Source organism: Cyprinus carpio, chromosome B15, assembly GCF_018340385.1.
Source record: "Cyprinus carpio isolate SPL01 chromosome B15, ASM1834038v1, whole genome shotgun sequence".
In the NCBI taxonomy this organism is placed as follows: Eukaryota; Metazoa; Chordata; class Actinopteri; order Cypriniformes; family Cyprinidae; genus Cyprinus; species Cyprinus carpio.
This window is the reverse complement of record NC_056611.1, coordinates 14,873,476-14,893,312: the sequence shown is the minus strand read 5'-3', so window position 1 is coordinate 14,893,312 and position 19,837 is coordinate 14,873,476. Positions and strand designations below refer to the sequence as shown.

Here is a 19,837-nt window from a genome sequence, read left to right as displayed (position 1 = left end):
TCAAGTTCACTAAATCAAAGCGAGGCTCTTCATGAAGCTGTAATAACTTCATGAAATGTTTTCTTTCCCCTGTTCTTTCAAAGCTGTCAATCCTAAAGCATTTAATCTTGCTGTAATGTGGCACAGCTTGAGCACAAATCCATTACCACAAATTGCAAAGCAGTTTTAAATGGATAAAATGTTTTATCTGCACAAATATCCACTGTTGATACACAAGCATTGCTCCCTTTGTAATCCTCTTTCTCACACCAAATACACTCTGTACATGTTTGCTTTAAAATAAAATGTTGCGCATTTAAACTTTTGTGCCTTAAGTATATAAGTTATTATATATTAATACATATTTTTGGTTGCAATATTTGCATTTCAAATGACAATCGTGTTGTCTTCTATGCCGACAAACTTTTTAATTGAAAAAGTCAGATATTAATAATATGGATCCCCAGTTCCCACCTTCACCAGTGCTGTTGTATTGGTCCTACACAAAAACAGCTCTGGGATCACAGGAAGTTAACGCAGCATCTTGAGTTTGCGGTGCGCGGTAAAAACGACACGGCCATGAGGGCAGCAACGGTGCCCACAATGACGAGGACGGCCAGAGCGACGCCCAGTCCTACAGACGCCCCATTACCACTGTCCTTCTGTGCGCTGCTCACCGCTGTACAGAAATACAAGGGACAGCATGTTATAACCAAATTTTTCTGCCATTCTTCTGTAAATGAATCACATTGATGAGGGAGGCTTACCTTCTTCTTTAGTGCTGAGAGCTGAAAGAAAGAACAATAGGCAGTTATTATTTACCTACATTTATGTGTCTTGAAATAACTTAAAATGCTTTTTTATATATTATGAGGAGGATAGTGAGGTGGAAAGAGCCATACGGGTTTCTGCTCTTGTCTTAATAGGTCCTGAGGAGATGAGGGTGGTGTCTGAGATGCCATCTTTAATTGTCGTTGTCTTTGTATCCCGTCTCCTCCTCCTGTTGCATTGCTGATCATTGAAAACGGATGAGGGTTAAACGATAAAGCAGGAAACATTTATCTGCTCATTCAGGTAAGACTTGATTCTTGTAGTCTGATAGGCCGGTTTGAAAAGCGTGTGTTACCTTGAACTGGGCGCAGGTGCTGGTTTCACAAAGCCTGGTGATGCAGTGGAGGTAGTAGGTGGAAATGGTCTGGTTCTGCTGCTCAATAAAGCGGAAGGCCGGGAAGCTAAAGCGAGCCTTCTGACTGTTTCCATTCTCCGACATGCTGGTAAACTGATCCTGCGAGCACCTGCGAGAAAAGAAGAGAAGGAGAATTTTTAAAGCATGACAAAATGGCTTTCCATGCTTTGTGGCTTTGTTGAGTTTATAAAATAATTCTGTAGAGACTCTAAAACAACAATTTCTAATTGATGAAGTGTTATTTAAATGATTATATTTTTATTTGAATTTAATTGCATTTATATATATATTATTTAGTAGAATAAAAAAAAGAAGAAAAAAAGACAACCAATTAATTTCCATGGTTTACTCATATTTAAAATAATTTTATAGATTATTTCAATTTCAATTGATCAAATATTCTTTAAAATGATTTATTTTGTTATATTATTTATTTATTATTTTTAGTATAAATACAGCATATACAAACATTTATTTCATAATGATATTTAAATTCTTATTATCCAATGAAAGGATACATTTTTGTGAATTTTTAAAATAAAAGACCAAAAGGATTAACAATGCAGATGAATTTTCACAGCCTTTTTTGATCATATTTACCAAGGGGGCCAATATTTTTGGCCACGACTGTATAAAATAAATTAGATGATGAATTGCATGGCTTTGTGGCTTTGTTTTGAAAATAACCTTCCAATTCCAATATATTCTTTTTTTTATTATATTAGATAAGTTATATGAATTATATTATATTTATTTAATTTAAATATAGAAATAAGTAAAATATAAAAGACATTATATTATATTATATTATATTATATTATATTATATTATATTATATTATATTATATTATAAATGTTGTTTTTAACATGACTTCTCTCAAAATTCCCTGATATGTTTTTTTAGACTTACGGGACGAAAAGGTTGAAAAAGGTTGAATTTGAGGGTAAGGCTGAGATGGAGGCATAGCATCGATCCAGCAGTATATGATACCTGTAGAGGACAGAATCAGTCAGTTTCTACATTAACTAATGGAGGCATATCTTAGAAGAAACATCAGCAAATGTTACTCACTGTGAAGTCAAGTTTGCTGCAATGACTTGCACGTAGATTCTGGTTCTGAGCTCAACACCAAGAGCAGGGATAACAAGTGGAGTTGTGTAGTTTATATCCTAGAGACACAATTCAAATATGAAGTCTTGGACACAGTACAGCATAGCATAGAAAAGCTATAGATTTTGGAAACTTTTTCTCTCGTAGCGTATTTACTTTGAAGAGCTGCATGCTTAGAGTGCTGATGAAGCTACCATTGTTGTCAACCACTGCAATGGAGGAGGATGACCTGAAGAGGGAGGCAAAGGTGACAGATTACAAATGATACATAGAAAATAATTATTCACTAATTAGTTCAGAATGTCAACAAGCTGCACACTAGTGTTCAAACTACTGTTTTGTTCACATTTAAAAAGTCTCTTATGCTCTTCAAAGTTGCATTTATGTAATCAAAAATAGAGTAAAATAGTGACAAATAGTGAAAGATTTTCACATTTAATATATTTTAAAATGTTATTTATTCCTGTATTGGCAAAGTTGAATTTTCAGCATCATTGCTCCAGTCTTCAGTGTCACATGATCCCTCAGAAATCATTCTAATACACTGATTTGGTGCTCAAGAAATGCTTATTCTTATTATCATCATCAGTGAAAACAGTTAAACAGTTTAAAGTTTTTCTGGAAATCATGATACATTTTTCATTTCGGATTTTTTAATGACTAGGAAGTTCAAAAGAAAAGCTTTTATTAGAAATCTTATGTCTTTACACTCACTTTTGACCAATTAAATTCATCCTTGTTGATTCAAAAGGTAAGCCAGAACATGGGCCAGTCCAAAAGTTCCCTAAAACTCTGACTAGACTGGAAGACTAAGTCCAGCTTAGGCTGGTTTAAGATTTTTTTTATTATTATTTCAGCAGAATTCATCTATTAAAAGAGTTAAAAGAGCTTACACATCAACTTGTGTATTGTTGATCAGGTACTGGAGAGGATATGCACAGGAGTAAAAATAACTCAGCTCGGCGTTGTAGGTCACTGTTCCTATTGTGGGGTCAAAAGATCTGACCACCCCACTGACATTCACCGTCTGGATGTTAGAGAAGTCCGAGAAGATCCCTGTCCCTGGAGCGCTGGTGGTCTACAAATTAAGACAATGAATAAAATGAATTAGACTTGCAGAGAGAGGTTACACAATACAGGGGAAATGGGGGGAACTAATCATTTTTTGTTAAAGTTTTTAAATCACTACTTTTCAACATGTTGAGTAACACTGAACCCTGTTGGTAACCTGTTGGTGCATTTTTTTTTTTAAACAGGCCAGTGCTCAAGTTCCTGATTTTAATTAGAGAATACTTTCAGTGTGAATATAGTTGAAGATGCAGTAATACTCACGCGGAAGATGCTGCCGCAGGCGTCTAATTGTGTTAGCGGGAAGCTGAAGCGCACGACCGGAGGACTGACAGTCGCGTCCATCTTCCCGCGACACAACGGGTCATCTTTGATTTGATTCAGAATCAACAGACTCTCGTTATATCCAGTGTAAATGACCGGGCAAACCTGGATTGCCAAATTTATAGACTGGGTCCCGCAATACACTGCGATGTCGGTGTACGCTGTAACACAGAAACAAGCTCCCTTTTGTCTTTCCTTTAAAACGGATTCATTGTTTTAGTTATAAAATCAGTTACAATAGGCTAATAATTGGAGACACAACCATGCAGTACAATAGGCCTACCTGGACGCCTGAAGGAAGTCCCACAATCACTAACAGTAAGAGCCAGGTGGCCTTTAACCAGTGCACCCAAAATCAAGAGGCTGAGTAGAACCATGTCAGCTACAGTATCTGCTCTTCATCAATGTCCAAAAATGACTGTTAAATGAGTCTCAGCACCCCGGAGAAAATCTCAAAGTTATCCTTGCTGTAAAAGATCCTTTATCATCTCAAAGTCACTGTTGGATTAACTCTGACAGGCTTCAGTCTGTTATTTATATATGTATGCGTGTGTAGGAGAAGTTAGTTAGAGGACTTCCGCAGGATTGGGCCAAAACAAGGTCATTTGCCATTTGGTATGGTTGCTCGAGTTCTCAAGAACAATTCACTTTTGTGGATAAGGTACCATTACCTTGAGGCAAACCTTGAAACTTTACACATCACCTTTATAGTTAGACCATAAACAATGACCACTGTCTTTGTCATCTTGTACATCCTGAAACATATTAACATGTAATTTAATAAACTAAGTACAAACTCTATTGTAGAAGTACACAATATATGAGAGATCCTGTCTTCTGTTTGGACCTACTGTAAATTCCATCGGTCTGACCTCTGAATTTCCATGCCTTTTAGAAGGTTTGTTACCTTAAAATCCTGATGGTCACTGCATGAAATCGCACGGTTTGTACACACCTGCTTTATTGATGTGATGATAGTCAAAGGGATCTGCTGAAGGGGTTCATTGTGGCACAAAAAAGATATTTTGAAAAATGTCAGTGTAAAATGCATTGGCATCTAAAACAACACTGGACTCCACTGACTTTCATTACATTTTCAATTACAACAACTGTTTCAAAGAAGAAAGAAAGTCATTCAGGTTTGGAACGACACAACGAGTAAATGATGGCAAATTGTTAATTTTTGGGTGAACTATCCCTTTTAGAGTAACAACACATCAGTAATTCTGAAGCTTTTCGAAGGTTGCATAAAAATGCTAGAGTTTTGGATTCTTCGTTGCTTCTTATCAACAGCTAATGATGTGAAATCTGTGAAAATCAAGAAAACACCAATGGAACTGTAACATGAACCTGTCAGCTGAGCTACCTGGGAAGGACAACACTTTTTCTAATTAGGGTCAAATCAGAGTGTAGGGTGTTGTCCTTCCTCTTTTGACAAGGATACAGAACCATGGAAAATGTAACAGACCTCATCATAATATGATGCTGGCCATGACGCATCCAGTTAAATATCTTAGCAAAACACACGCATAAGAACAAAGACATAAGAAACGAAAGGGAGATAAACAATCACTGCATCAGATTTATCTAGTTTTTGGCTGCAGTAATCTGGGATTATGTAGAGAAAGGATGAAGATTGTGAAGATCTACAGTGGCACTGTGAGAAATGAGTGGTTTGTGTCTGTGTCGTATTTTCAGTATCATTTCTTGTGGCTGAATTAAAAAGTGTGATTTTAGATAAATATGATATATGTTGCAAATCATCTGTAAAACTGATATAAATGCAGACAAATGAGCAATAAGTGTAGTGAAATTAATTAATTTTAATATTAAAACACTTTAAAAATGTCAGTTATGTGCAGCTGACAAAATCAGTTCGGGAAAAACATCAGGTTGTACATATTTACAATTTGAATAAAAAAAGATTATAATGGCACATCAATTTAATAACACTATAAATGTGCATCTAAAAATATTTCATTTAGATTTTAAACTATATCATGCAAATTAAAAACAAATTAACATAACTGGCTAGGTTAACAGCGTCTGTGTCATGCTGTTTATTACCATAGAAAATAACTGATTTGTCCCTCCATTTGTAAAAATAAACAAAAACTGTACTAAAAATCAATATTAATTGTGCAGTATTTTCTGTGGTATTCGATCTAATCTGTTGCTGCCAACTAATATTTAACTAGGAAAACGTCTGTCTAATTTTTTCATCACTTATTCTTCACGTATATATACACACACAGTTTAAAAGATCAACAATAATTCATAAAGCAAATAATCTGAAATCAAATATATGTGAACAATCTACATTTAATTTGCGCTCTGCACTTCAAGACATATAGGATCATGGACCCTGATACAGTTAACAAACTGAGGTATTTTAAAAGGCACTATTAGATTCATAGTTCAAAAGGGAAAACTCGTTTGACAAAGCCGCCCAATGGTAATTTTGTGACAAATGCGAGTGCAGTGACCAAATATTGTTTGACGTATTTCAGTGCACTCTGGATTTGGACATCATGGTCATTTGAAGCTGGGCTTCCAGACCCCTGACTGAAGGCCTGGGCTTCCTGAGCAGCCTGAGGGAGAGGATGAAGAGGCCCAGGCTCGTCACACCCAGCACTGCCACACCTGATATCAAGGCACTGGTTACAGCATTCAGATGCTGGGAGGATCCTCTCACTGCAGGGGCAGAGAAAGGGGTGAATGGGGGTCAGCAGAGGGTGTGGGGAAGAATGGGGTTGAGTAGGATGGGGGTCAGAATCAGACATAGCTCTGTAAATGGGTACCACAGTTGTCATGGATCTCATTTGCAGAACTTGACACAGTGTCCATTGTTTCAGTGTGAAAACAGAGCTGATGTCTCACAGAAAGGACACGGTGGGGTGGGGTAATAAAAACATTTAGCAGGCTACTTAAAAGAAATATTTTACCAAGTTGTGAGTTGTTGGTTGGAGATTCATCTGCAGAAAACAAGCAAGATACATTTTTAGAGGTTTTTGTGATAAATGGTTTTATGGTTTAATACTTCCTACATCAATTGCATCTAAAGCTTTAAGCAAATTCTACATTTGTTAAAGTACAAAATATAAAAATCAGAATACTACACAATATTACAACAATAAAAGTCAATTTCAAAGGTATAACAAATATATCGAATCTACTTAACATTACAGTGCAGGTTTGCGGTTTTGCAATTTACGGTTTGCTTTTACACCACGTTGTTATTGATTTAGCTGTCATGTTTAGAAAAATAATCCATTATCATGCTTTGTCCACCAAATGTTGAGGCCTGTGAGATTGACTGCATCTCTTGTTTCTTAAAACATATATTTTAAAAACATATTATGTATTATAAGGTGATGTTGTCTCACAGAAATTGAAACGTGCATTATATGGCTGTTTGAAATAACTTTTTTAAAGAAATGTATACTTTTCGGCATTAAACTGAACTGGCTGTAAGGATATTTGTAAAGTTACAAAAGATTTCTTTATTTATATGTATTTTTTTAACAATATTTATTGTTTATTTTAATGTTACTGTTTTATATTGTAAATATGTTAAATACTATAAATGTTATTTTTAGGGTCATCACATCACATTTGTAATGTGAAATGTTTCAAGTTGGGTTTACTCATTGATTTTATTCAATACAATGTCATAAAGGTTAAGTAGATTTTACTTTTATACTGTTAATTATTCAATTTACTTAACAACTAAAACTCTGTGCAACAACTTGTGAAGTTGGATTCAACAGACTATAAAGCTGAGGATGGCTCTCACCGCTCCTAGTGATTATGGGCCCTGCGGTTATGACGGCATCCCCTGAGGATGAACCTGATACAGCATGTTCCTCCACAGTGTCTCTCCTCCTGCGCTTTCCACAGATCTGCCATGAATGATATTACAGTCAGTGCTCTCGTTCAGTTACTACACATAAAATATATGATCAACCAAAAAATACTTCAGCATTATGACTGTTTACCGGCATTAGTATTGCGCAGTCATCAACTCGACACAGCTTTGTAATACAGTGCAGAAACACGGTGGACATCTTTTGGTTCTTATGTTTCACAAAACGGAAAACTTCAAATGCAAAGCGGCCCATTTGACTTTTTCCGTTCTCAAATACAGTTGTCTGTGGATCCTTGTAGCACCTATTTAAACCCCCACAAAAATAAAGCCTCTTTAAACTTGAAATCTGCTGAGATCAGATAATTTGATTATCTTCAGTCAGAGACAACTGCAACCGTACACACACACACACACACACACACACACACACACACACACACACACACACACACACACACACACACACACACACACACACACACACACACACACACACAAATGATTTCCTCTAAAAGGCCTTTGTGCATTGTATAGTTGAGCAGGTAATGAGGACTCACCGAGTTAATGTGCACATAATTTCAGAAAATACTAAATTACCCAAAGAAAAGGTTGTAGCGTATCCCATCATTAGGGTTCCCAGAGGGGGTGGCGTAACAGTGATCCATCAAAACGTTCCACCTGTGGGAAAAACACAGTAATTTCTGCTAAAAAACAACAACAGGGGGTTAGTTAACAGGGCCTAGAAGAAGTATTTACCCACGACTAGTAATGAGTTTCTACTAGTAATGAATTTATAATGAGTTTTGAATATATATAAACATATTTCTCTGTATGATATATACCTCCTGTCCAGATTTGTAGCCTTAACTGCAGCAAACACACGAGTTTTCAAGGACAGGCCAGACATTGGTATAGAGATCAGCTGACTAAAGGTTGAGTCCTGTAAAATATGAAACAAAGAAAATTAGCTACTGTAACGGTGGTCTAAGTCATTCTTCATCGCAACATGCCATTTTTTCAATTTTAGTACTACATACACATTTTTGTACACATCCACAATATGAAATTGATAATAATAGATCCTAAGGATAAATTATTTACAATCCAAATAAGTCAATAAGTGAATTAATTTCTCAAACAAATTTCTAATAATAATAATTAATTTTAATGTAATAACATTTTAAGTATACAACCATTAAGATTTAAAAATCACAATATTCCTAAAATAAAAATGTTTATGTATAGTTAGTTGCAAAGTTTTTAATAAATTTGTATTTTAATTTTTAAGAAATTATATGTAACTTGCGGCAACCCTTTATTTTAAGGTGTCCTTGTTACACATTATATGCACTTACTATTATAATAACAATATATTATGCATAATTACATGCAAGTAACCCTATAAGGAAAACCCTAATCCTAACCCTAACCAAACCATATAGTAAGTACATGTAGTTCATTAATATTACTCAGTCCTTAAATATATAATTACACTGTAACAACGACACCTGAAAATAAAGTGTAACCTAATTTACTAACTTTGTAAATTACATGTAATAAAAATGTGGTACAGAAACATTTTGTATTGCTACACATACTTTAAAATGCATTTTATTTTATGAACTACAGAGATCACTCACATTGTAAAGCACTAGACTGAGAGTGCTCAGGAAAGTACCATTGTTGTCTTTCACTGATATTGCAGCAGACGATCTGGTAAAGAAGAATGAGATTAAAACAAGACATTATGGCTGTATATTCACAGCAGAACATATAAGCAAAGCATTGATTATTTTGATAAATGCAGAGTTGTAGTTGTAGATTATTACATCAGAAAACACTCACGCTGCCAGCTGGCTGTTATTGAGCAGGTACTCCAGAGGATAACTACAGCTGAATTTATACACCAGACCTGGCAGGTAGCTGATAACAGTTGGAGGGTCTGGGGTGTCAATGTAGCCTGATATATTACCCATCTGTACCATGGAGATGTTCCCATAAGCATTAAAGCCTTGAGATGTAGAAACCTGATTAGAGAAACAGAGTTTTTTTAAACTCATATAATCAAATGCAAAATCAGTTATACTACATAATGAAATAGTTCACGCAAAAATAAGAATTTGATGGAAATTTACTTAGGCCATCCAAGGTGTAGATGAGTTTGTTTGTTCGTTGTAACAGATTTGGAGAAGTTTAAAATTACATTGTTTGCTCACCAATGGATCCTCTACAGTGAATGGGTGCCCTCAGTATGAGAGCCCAAATATCTGATAAAAACATCACAATAATCCACAAAAATATGTCTGTAGATTTTGATCTTAGAGGATAACAGGGAATGGACTTTTTCCACTAATTATATATTATGGATTGTTATTTTAGCCATGGAAGCAATGGTTTGAAGTTAAAAATGTCACAACGATGGACTTGTTTATCACAAACACACAGCTTTTCACTTACTTCACAAGACATTAATTGATGGACTAGTGTTGTGTGGATTATTGTGATGCTTTTATCAGCTGTTTGGACTCTCATTCTGACGGCACCCATTCACTGCAGAGGATCCATTGATTAACAAGTGATGCAGTGCTAAATTTCTCCACATCTGTTCCAGTGAAAAAGCAAACTCATCTACAACTTGGATAGCATATTTTCAGCAAATTGCCATTTTTGGGTGAACTATTCCTTTAACACAAACAGTGCAAAAAGTGAAGCTGGTGCAAGTTCACATAGACAGTTCAATAGTACTGAATGATTACCATATTCACACACCATGGTATTGCCATAATACATGTCCAAAAACGATAGCATAGTACTTGTGTTTAAGTGAATGTATCCCTCACCTCCAGCGTGTTTCCACAGGCCTCCAGTGTGCTCAGGCTGATACTGAAGAGCACAGCTGTGGGGAAAGTGTTGTTGTTTATGAAGCCTCGGCATTGGGCGTCTCCATGACGACTGTTCAGTGCCAAGTCAGCATCTTTGTATCCAGAGTACAGCACAGGACAGAGGTTAATCTTTAGTGTGATTGTCTGAACGCCACAGTATACACTGATATCTCTCTCACCTGAGGAAAAAAATAATAGAAGTACATGAAACCCTCATAATATGTGTTGCAACTGGAGACAGCATTCTTTGCTAAACATGGGCTTATAATAAAATACAGTACAGTCCAAAAGTCAAATAAAGGAAATGCTTCAATTTAGCATTGTTTTTTTTACACATTTTTCCATTACAACTGATATTATCAGTGTGACAATGTAAGTGCAAAGCTAAACTGAAATATTATTATGAATTTCATAAAGTTTTAGCATTTTGTTTGTCCCCCTTTTTCTTTAATGATAGCAGCACTTGAGCTCCATAAACTCCACTAGCAAGAATATTTCATTTAGAAATCATTAGATCATTTACTTCATAACATTTACTTGTTATAAATTTCTTTTTATTTCTTATTATTTCCACATTTAAATTATGCTGTAAATTCCAGATTTTCAGTGCAGACTCAAACTTTTGGATCCCACTATATTTAATAATATTTTCATTATCTTACATAGTTTTAAAAGACTGGGTATGGTAGGATTTTTAATGTTTTTCAAAGACATCTCTTATGCTCACGAAGGCTGTTTGTAAACAAAAATACATTAAAATTAATAATAATAATAATAATAATAATAATAATAATAATAATTACAACAACAACAATAATAATAATAATAATTACAACAACAATAATAATAACAGTAAGTAAAACTAAAATTTTATTTGTTCAGCATCATAACACCAGTCTTCAGTGTCACATGATCTTTCAGAAATCTTTCTAATAAACAGATTTTTTTTGCAAATATTTTTAGAAATTAAAAATTATTTAATCATTTGTACAAATTAAAAATTTAAGCGTATACATTTTTCTTTTTGAAAAGAACAGCATTTGAAATAGAATTTGTTTTAACGTTATAAGTGTCTTTAGAGTTTGTTTTAACATTGTAAGGGTCTTTACGATCAATTTTGATCAATTTAATGCATCTTTGCTGAATGGAGTATTCATTTCTTTTAAAACAAACAAACAAACACACACACACACACACACACACACACACAAACACACACACACACACACACACACACACACACACACACACACACACACACACACACACACACACACACACACACACACACACACACACACACAAATCTGTATTGTTTATTTGGCTCTTCTTACCAGGGAATCTGCTGTGGTAGCTTGGATCACAGTTAAATCCACTGAACTGTGTAAAAGCTAAATGAATCCCACAGAAAAGCACAAGAGGAACACATATCCACTCCATTTCAACACCTGGAAAGTAAGGAGAACTATGAAAATCTAAATTCAAACAATGACTGGCGTAACAGTAACATTTTTGACTTAACAACATGGCAACATAATAGCATAAAGTGTTGATTGAGTCTCCTACCTCAGTCCCCTGATGCAGGTGTGCTGTGCTCCATGTGTTTCGACCCACGGCCGCTGAGTGAATGGGCAGCCTGGCATCTCCACAGGGCCGCCCGCACCACGGGCCTCTACCGCAGCCAAAACAATGAGCCATTATCAGACGTCTCAAACAAAAAGAGCTGTCCTGGACAACATGGGAAAATCCATCACAATCTCAATGTGCTGAACAAATCTTTTTTATGGAGCCAGAAACATGAGCAGCTTTTATGATTTCCCACTCGTCTCCTCATGGCTTGATCTGCCTCTTTCATCGCTCAATAATGTCTGAGCTCAGTGTGGGACTGAAGGCAGGAATTATGTTTTCATCGGCAGCTGAAGTGACTAAAGGGCCTATTCTCTCTGTCAGTCCATCAGGGTTGATAGTGAGTGTGCTGCTATTGTCACTGTGGCCTCCCGGTTCCTCGCATTTATCTCAACCAGAAACACTCAGTGATCCACTCATTGAAGCTCACAAACTGCCCATTTTTGACATAGTAAAGCTAACAGATAATAGCAGATGATAGCTGCCATATTTAATACTCTGATTTAATCAGTTTATATTTCATAAATAAGATGTGTTATTATGCAATAATAACTATTTTAAAGCACCTTCTTACATTTACTATGCTGCCTCAAGAACATGAATCAGTCTAATATGTTGATTTGGTGCTCAAGAAACATATTATCATTATCGAAAACAGTTGTTCTTGCTTAATATTTGTGTGGAAACCATGATACAGTATTAAGCAATAATCTGTTTTAACATTATAAATGTCAACTTTTGATCAATTTAATGTGTCCTTGATGAATAAAAGCATTAATTTCTTTCAGAAAAACTAACAAAATCTTACAGAAGATTTTATGCGTAATTGCTTCCACAGGTTGGTAAAATGTCATACCGTCAAAAGTTTTTGAACAGTAATATGTTTTTAAAGAATGCTTTTTGAAAAAATATTTTTACTATTTTAAATAACTGTTTTCTGTTTGTAAATATTTTAAAATATAATTTATTCCTGTGATTTCAGAGATGAATTTTTAGCATCATTACTCCAGTCACATGATCCTTCAGAAATCTTCCTAATATTCTGATTTGCAGTTCAAAAACCATTTATTATCATTATGTTGAAATCAGATAGAATTTTTCAGGTTTCTATGATGAATAGAAAGTTCAGAATAATAGCATTTGTGACCCTGAACTAAGTGTAAATTTTTCGAAACTGAGATTTATACAATATTTGGCAGAGATACAGCTATTTGAAAATCTGGAATCTGAGGGTGCAAAAAAATCAAAACTCAGAGAAAATCGCCTTTAAAGTTGTCCAAACAAATTCTTAGCAATGCATATTACTAATCACAAATTAAGTTTTGATATATTTACCGCAGGAAATTTACAAAGTATCTTCATGGAACATGATCTTTACTTTACTATCCAAATGATTTTTGGCATAAAAGAAAAATTAGATAATTTTAACCCATACAATGTTTTTTTGGCTATTGCTTAAAATATATCCCAGCGACTTAAAGGGTTAGTTCACCCAAATACTAAAATTATGTCATTAATGACTCACCCTCATGTCGTTCCAAACCCGTGAGACCTCCGTTCATCTTCGGAACACAATATAAGATATTTTAGATTTAGTCCGAGAGCTTTCAGTCTCTCCATTGAAAATGTATGTACGGTATACTGTCCACGTCCAGAAAGGTAATAAAAACATCTTCAAAGTAGTCCATGTGACATCAGAGGGTCCGTTAGAATTTTTTGAAGCATCGAAAGTTGTCTTCTCTTCCGGGTCTGTTGTGAGCATTGTCTTCTCTTCCGGGTCTGTTGTGAGCGCGTTCACAACACTGCAGTTTAGTGATATCCAGTTCGCGAACGAATCACTCGATGTAACCGGATCTTCTTGAACCAGTTCCAACCAAATCGAACTGAATCGTTTGAAAACGGTTCACGTCTCCAATAAGCATTAATCCACAATGACTTAAGCTGTTAACTTTTTAACATGGCTGACACTCCCTCTGAGTTCAAATAAAACAATATCCCGAAATAATTCATTTACTCAAACAGTACACTGACTGATCTGCTGTGAAGAGAGAAGTGAAGATGAACACGAGCCGAGCCAGATAACGAATGAAAGATTGAGTCAAGAACCGTTTCTGTCGGACGCGTCCGATTCGAGAACCGAGGAGCTGACATACTGCGCAAAAACTGACACACAGGCGGGTCTGAACTGAGCTGGTTCTTTTGGTGATTGATCTGAACTGATTCTGTGCTAATGTTATGAGTGCGGGTAAAACCGAAGGCTTGAATCAAGGGCAATCATCGCCAATGAAGTCATTACGTCGAGCGCAAAAAGAACTGGTTTTTCTTCAACCGGTTTATTGAATCGAACTGTCCGAAAGAACCAGTTCGCGGAAAAGAACCAAACTTCCCATCACTACTAGTGATCTGAAAACCTGTGCAACCGGTTCTTGATTCGAGAACGTTCTTGATCCTGGATTACTCCGGGATATTGGTTTATTTTACATTAAAACATTACACATTAAAAAAAGTTAACAGCTTAAGTCATTTGTGGATTAATGCTTATTGTTGACGTGAACCGTTTCAAACGATTCAGTTCGATTAATAAAGTTGTAGTTTTTGCTATCCGGTTACATCGAGTGATTCGTTTGCGAACCGGATATCACTAAACTGCTGTGTTGTGAACGCGCTCATAACAGACACGGAAGAGAAGACAACGCTGAATAAAGTTGTAGTTTTTGCTATTTTTGGACCAAAATGTAATTTTGATACTTCATAAAAATTCTAACGGACGCTCTGATGTCACATGGACTACTTTGAAGATGTTTTTATTACCTTTCTGGACGTGGACAGTATACCGTACATACATTCTCAATGGAGGGACAGAAAGCTCTCAGACTAAATCTAAAATATCTTAAACTGTGTTCCGAAGATGAACGGAGGTCTCACGGGTTTGGAACGACATGAGGGTGAGTCATTAATGACGTAATTTTAATATTTGGGTGAACTATCCCTTTAAGACTGGTTTTGTGGTCCAGGGTCACTTTTTTCTGAAAAAAACATTTATCATCACTTTTGATCAATGTAAAGCATCCTTGCTAAATAAAAGTATTAATTTCTATAATTTCTTTGCCAAATGTTTAGATATATATATATACACACACATACTGACTCCATGCTTTTGAATGGTATAGTGTATACAGTAATGTTACAAAAGCTTTTTTTTTTTCAGATAAATGCTGATCTTTGGATCTTTTTGTTAATCAAAAAAAAAAAAAAAAAAAAAAAAAAAAGTACTAGCGAAGAAGATGAACATAAACAGTCTTTAATTAATCCACACAGAAGGTATCCACAGAAGGCGGGATGGTAACACATGCACAACTCAACTTTAACACTGGACGAGGGAACACAGGACAGACTAGAACTAAATACACAGGCAAACAAGGAAAATTAACAAAACACAGGTGAACTGAATGACACAATCAGACATGGGGGAAAACTAGGTCACAGAGCACACAGATCACCCCCCTTCTGGAAGGTGCGACCTTAGGAGGACAAACAAAGTGGAGAAGGGATGGTAACAGGGGACGGCGAGGGGTTGGCAGGAAGGTATGCAGATGACCAGGTGGAGGTTTGGGCAGAGGACGGACTCCCCGGGAGGAGGACGACAGACAGATTCCAGGAAGGAGACGATGGAGGGAGGAGCCATGGAGGAAACAGGAGGAGCCAGGGTGGATCACAGAGGGAGGAGCCAGGCAGGACCCAGATCCCAGTAAGGATGGCAGCTCATGGTGGAGCCGATGGAGGGAGGAGCCATGGTGGAGGAAGGGCTGACGGCTCCAGACAGGTAGAGAGTCCAGGGATGGTTCACACACACACACACCACATCGCGACTCCCAACACTGGGAGCGCGGTGAACAGGGGAACGACCTCCAAGGTCATTTCAGGACAGGCAGACATTTCAGGGCTGACAGTTCACAAATGGCCAAAACAGGACTGATAGAGTTCAAGGCAGACAGACAGTTCAGGGCAAGCAGATGATGACAGGAGAAGGGCTGGCAATGCACAGTCCACTGAGCTCAGCTCACCCTCAGCCATGGTGCAGTAGGCGGATCCTCCCTCCGCGCTCTCACTGTCCATAGCGCTCTTCCCCGTGGTGAGCACTGTAGCCGGCTCTCGCACCTGGTCTGGCTCCGAGGCGATCTTCAGCTCTGTTGCTCCATTAGGTGATGGCTCGTCAATCACTGGGTTCTGGGTCCTGTTGCGCTCCAGATCAGGGTAAGATGCTCTTTAGACACTGAAACATGGCATCCCTCCAGATCAGGTCCACAGGGCGATGGTAATTAGCCCTGATCCGGAAAAGGGATTTCAACGTGTCGTCGTCGTAAGGAGACGTGACCGCAAGAGGAGCAAATCCCAGGGCGAACTATACCAGGACAGAGAATTTCGCTTCCCAATCCAATCTTTTTTTTTTTCTTTTGAGGTCCAGTTTTCTGTCAGGGGTGCAGTGTATAATGAGCACATGAAGAATAAGATGAACGTAAACAGTCTTTGATTAATCCACTCAGAAGGTATCCACAGAAGGCAGGCAGGTAACACACAACTCAACTTTAACACTGGACGAGGGAACACAGGACAGACTAGAACTAAATACACAGGCAAATGAGGATAATTAACAAGACACAGGTGAACTGAACGACACAATCAGACATGGGGGAAAACTAGGTCACGGAGCACATGAGGGAAGAAACCACAACAAACAGTTCTGGGGTGTGGCAGTACTCAACTGTTTTAAATACTGATAAAAAAATTATTGAACAGCAAATCAGCATATTAGAATGATTCCTGAAAGATCATGTGACACTGAAGACTGAAGTAATGATGCTGAAAATTCTGCTTTGATCACAGGAATAAATTACATTTTAAAATATATTCAAATATAAAAAAGTTATTTTAAATAGTAAAAATATTTCATAATATTACTGTTTTTTGCTGTATCAAATAAATGCAGGCTTGATGAGCAGAAGAGACTTCTTTATAAAACATTACAAACCTTACTGTTCAAAAACTTTTTACCGGTAATGTATACTCTAATTATGAGTCATGAATAATATTGAAGTTGCTGGGGTGCCAGTGGTCACAAAGAGGATCAAATGGTGTCTGTCTTTAAAGAATCTTGCTCTTATTAGGCTGTGTTGAAATCAGATATGTTGAACTTTGGACAGGGCTCCAATTCAGACCAAATGGGATCAAATGGCCCCCTTCTCCTGAAATTAATACAGAATAAATCCTGAAACCACAACTATGTACTGTACTTCACAACACCCACCCATGAAATGACCCAGATGTACTGTCAGGTGACCATGTGCTCTGATTCATCGTGACGGATTACATGACATTCAATTGTTTTTAGTGATCACTGTACTGAGAGCAGCTGCTGAGGTCAGAGCTGTCAAGGACAGTATGTTCTCATACACTCTTAAAAATAAAGGTGCTTCACTATGCCATAGAGGAACCTTTTTTTTTGTCAAAATGGTTCCATAAAGAACCTTTGACATCTGAAGAAACTTTCTGTTTCACAAAAGGTTCTTTGTGGCCAAAGAAGGTTCTTCAGATTATAAAAAGGTAAGAAAGAGATGGTTCTTTAAAGAACCTTTAACTGAATGGTTCTTTGTGGAACCAAAAAAGATTCTTCTATGCATGGCATTCCTGTGAAGAACCTTTTAAGCACCTTTATTTTTAAGAGGAACAGTTTAAAGTGCACTTACCATTTGCAGAGTTAAAACCCTTAATTCTAGTTAAATTTACACAGATATCAAATATAAGCATATAGCATACTCATAGTTCATATTTTCCTCAGATGTTATATTACAGTCAGATCAGCCGCATGCAGACATTAAGCATCATCTAATTTGATTCATTGCATGGAATGGCATGACAATTCATTTCTTATGATTAGAATCAGCATGAAAACAATGCTTATTATTACCGTTAGCATTTTTTTACACAAAGGCCTTTAAATCTATGCCACTAGCAAATCAAGAAAATAGATTACTGATTCATTTTTTTTTTGTTTTACTATAACTTGTTTTTATTACTGACAAAAATATATAGTGAATAGCCCAGACCACTGAGTGAAATCTATCCGAAACAACTTAAAGTAAGGTATGAATAATAAAACCTTTGAAATGTGACTACTGTTTCAAAGGAGGACAAAAATGTCAGCTAACATTTCATGGGACAGGGTATTCATGTTATCCAAATATAAGCTTAGTGATGTTGGACCCTCCTACCTGTATTTTCCCCCTGTTTTTGTTTTATGTTATATTTTCTAAAGCAAAAGAGAAATTTATTTTGTTAAGCTGCTTGTATAAAGATAATGTATGTAAATGTATTTAATTACATTAATTTAAATTAATTCGTTAAATGCTCTCACTAGTTGATGTTTAGAGGTAAAGAAAATAAGAACTGTTTTGTTGTTCCTTGGGCTATATGATTAAATCGCATGGGTTTAGTCATTAAAAAAATCATTAGATCTAGATGTTTTAATCTTATTATTCATTAAACATAAGTATGTTTTATCCCCCACATGAAAGGGAAAGAAAATGCTGTTGAAACGCAGGATCACAGGCGCGTCTCCGTGCCATCGGCGTAATGTTTCGACTGCGCCCTCTAGTGTTCATAACAGGTGGCGCGGAGGCGTGCTGACTTGACTTGTGTCATTGCCATTAACTTGTACAGTCATACTGCTTCTTACATAAAGCCCATACATGCAAGCCACTATATCATTTGTTTTAAAATAATTTCTAAACTATTGTTCAGATTTGTTCTGAATTTCAATATTTGATTCAGGTGCATAAGTCAATCAAATTTCATCAAAGTCCCTACTCTTTAAACGTAATCTTTAAAAAAGATTGTCTTTATTCACATTTGTTTCCTCATAAACCATATAAACCCATACACATGTTTAAAAAGTGAAAAATACGTAAGTCCTTTTTAATATTTCACATCCTATGAGTTACGACATGAGTATTGGCTAGATTTATCATATGATGATATAATGATTTTACACATTATTTCTATATTTGATGATGTTGAACTGTTTATATATGGCAAGAGCATATATATCCTCAGTGTTGGGAAGGATAAATTTGCAAATGTAATAGGTTACAGATTATAAGTTACCCTATCTAAAATAAAATAAGTAGTGTAACTATTTCAATTACTTTACTAAAGTAATCTAACTGATTACATTTGATTGCTTTTTGATTACTTTCTGAAATTTTCAACTGTTAATCATTTTCAAACATGTAAACTATGGTAAACCTTATAGTACTCAACACTGATTAATGTAATTTTCAAAATCCTTCATCACTTGAATTAAGATTTTAATAATTTAATTTTAAAAGCACAGCTATACCACAAAATAAGACTAACTTTGAGATCATTCTGAGGTTAAATACAGATTTAAAACCATAAAAAGAAATAGTTTCTAGCTATGATAGTGTTTTTGAAATCAAATCTTTATGAAAGGAAACGCTGGCATCTAACAATGCCTTGGAAAAAATAAATAAAGCATATACATAAACCTAAATAGTAAAATATTCAATGTCCTAAACGGCTGAAACATTAATGTCTTATATTTTAGAGCAGTCACTGAAATTTATGAAAGAAATCAATTAATGTGAAAAAAAAAATCAGATGTAACCCCTTTTGTAATCGTTAACATTTTTATAAGTAACTGTAATTTAATTACACATTTTTATCAAAACTGTACCTGATTACAAATACATTTATTTTGTAATTAAATTACGTGA

General features: G+C 35.9%; 2 protein-coding genes across 3 annotated transcripts; both read right to left on the bottom strand.

Annotated features, from left to right (window-relative positions):
• Positions 1-500: 500 nt before the first annotated feature.
• Positions 501-4,186, bottom strand: LOC122139869 (zona pellucida-like domain-containing protein 1). The gene is made up of 10 exons (XM_042740059.1): positions 3,952-4,186; positions 3,609-3,829; positions 3,170-3,354; positions 2,433-2,505; positions 2,238-2,335; positions 2,076-2,156; positions 1,106-1,274; positions 882-990; positions 747-767; positions 501-658 (listed from the first exon to the last, which is right to left on the bottom strand). Exons 1-10 carry the CDS (start codon positions 4,043-4,045, stop codon positions 501-503), a joined length of 1,209 nt encoding a protein of 402 aa, XP_042595993.1. The 5' UTR covers positions 4,046-4,186.
• A 1,590-nt stretch (positions 4,187-5,776) lies between these two features.
• On the bottom strand, positions 5,777-12,514 carry LOC109078487 (zona pellucida-like domain-containing protein 1). Of its 2 annotated transcripts, none has more exons than XM_042739382.1 (11): positions 11,985-12,514; positions 11,753-11,866; positions 10,377-10,597; positions 9,382-9,563; positions 9,177-9,249; positions 8,379-8,476; positions 8,134-8,214; positions 7,667-7,838; positions 7,465-7,570; positions 6,614-6,643; positions 5,777-6,362 (listed from the first exon to the last, which is right to left on the bottom strand). In XM_042739382.1, exons 2-11 carry the CDS (start codon positions 11,856-11,858, stop codon positions 6,175-6,177), a joined length of 1,257 nt encoding a protein of 418 aa, XP_042595316.1. In that variant the 5' UTR covers positions 11,859-11,866; positions 11,985-12,514; the 3' UTR covers positions 5,777-6,174. The 2 variants fall into 2 exon arrangements, with proteins under 2 accessions (XP_042595316.1, XP_042595317.1); XM_042739383.1 differs by having other exon boundaries at positions 10,377-10,510; positions 11,985-12,512.
• Positions 12,515-19,837: the final 7,323 nt, after the last annotated feature.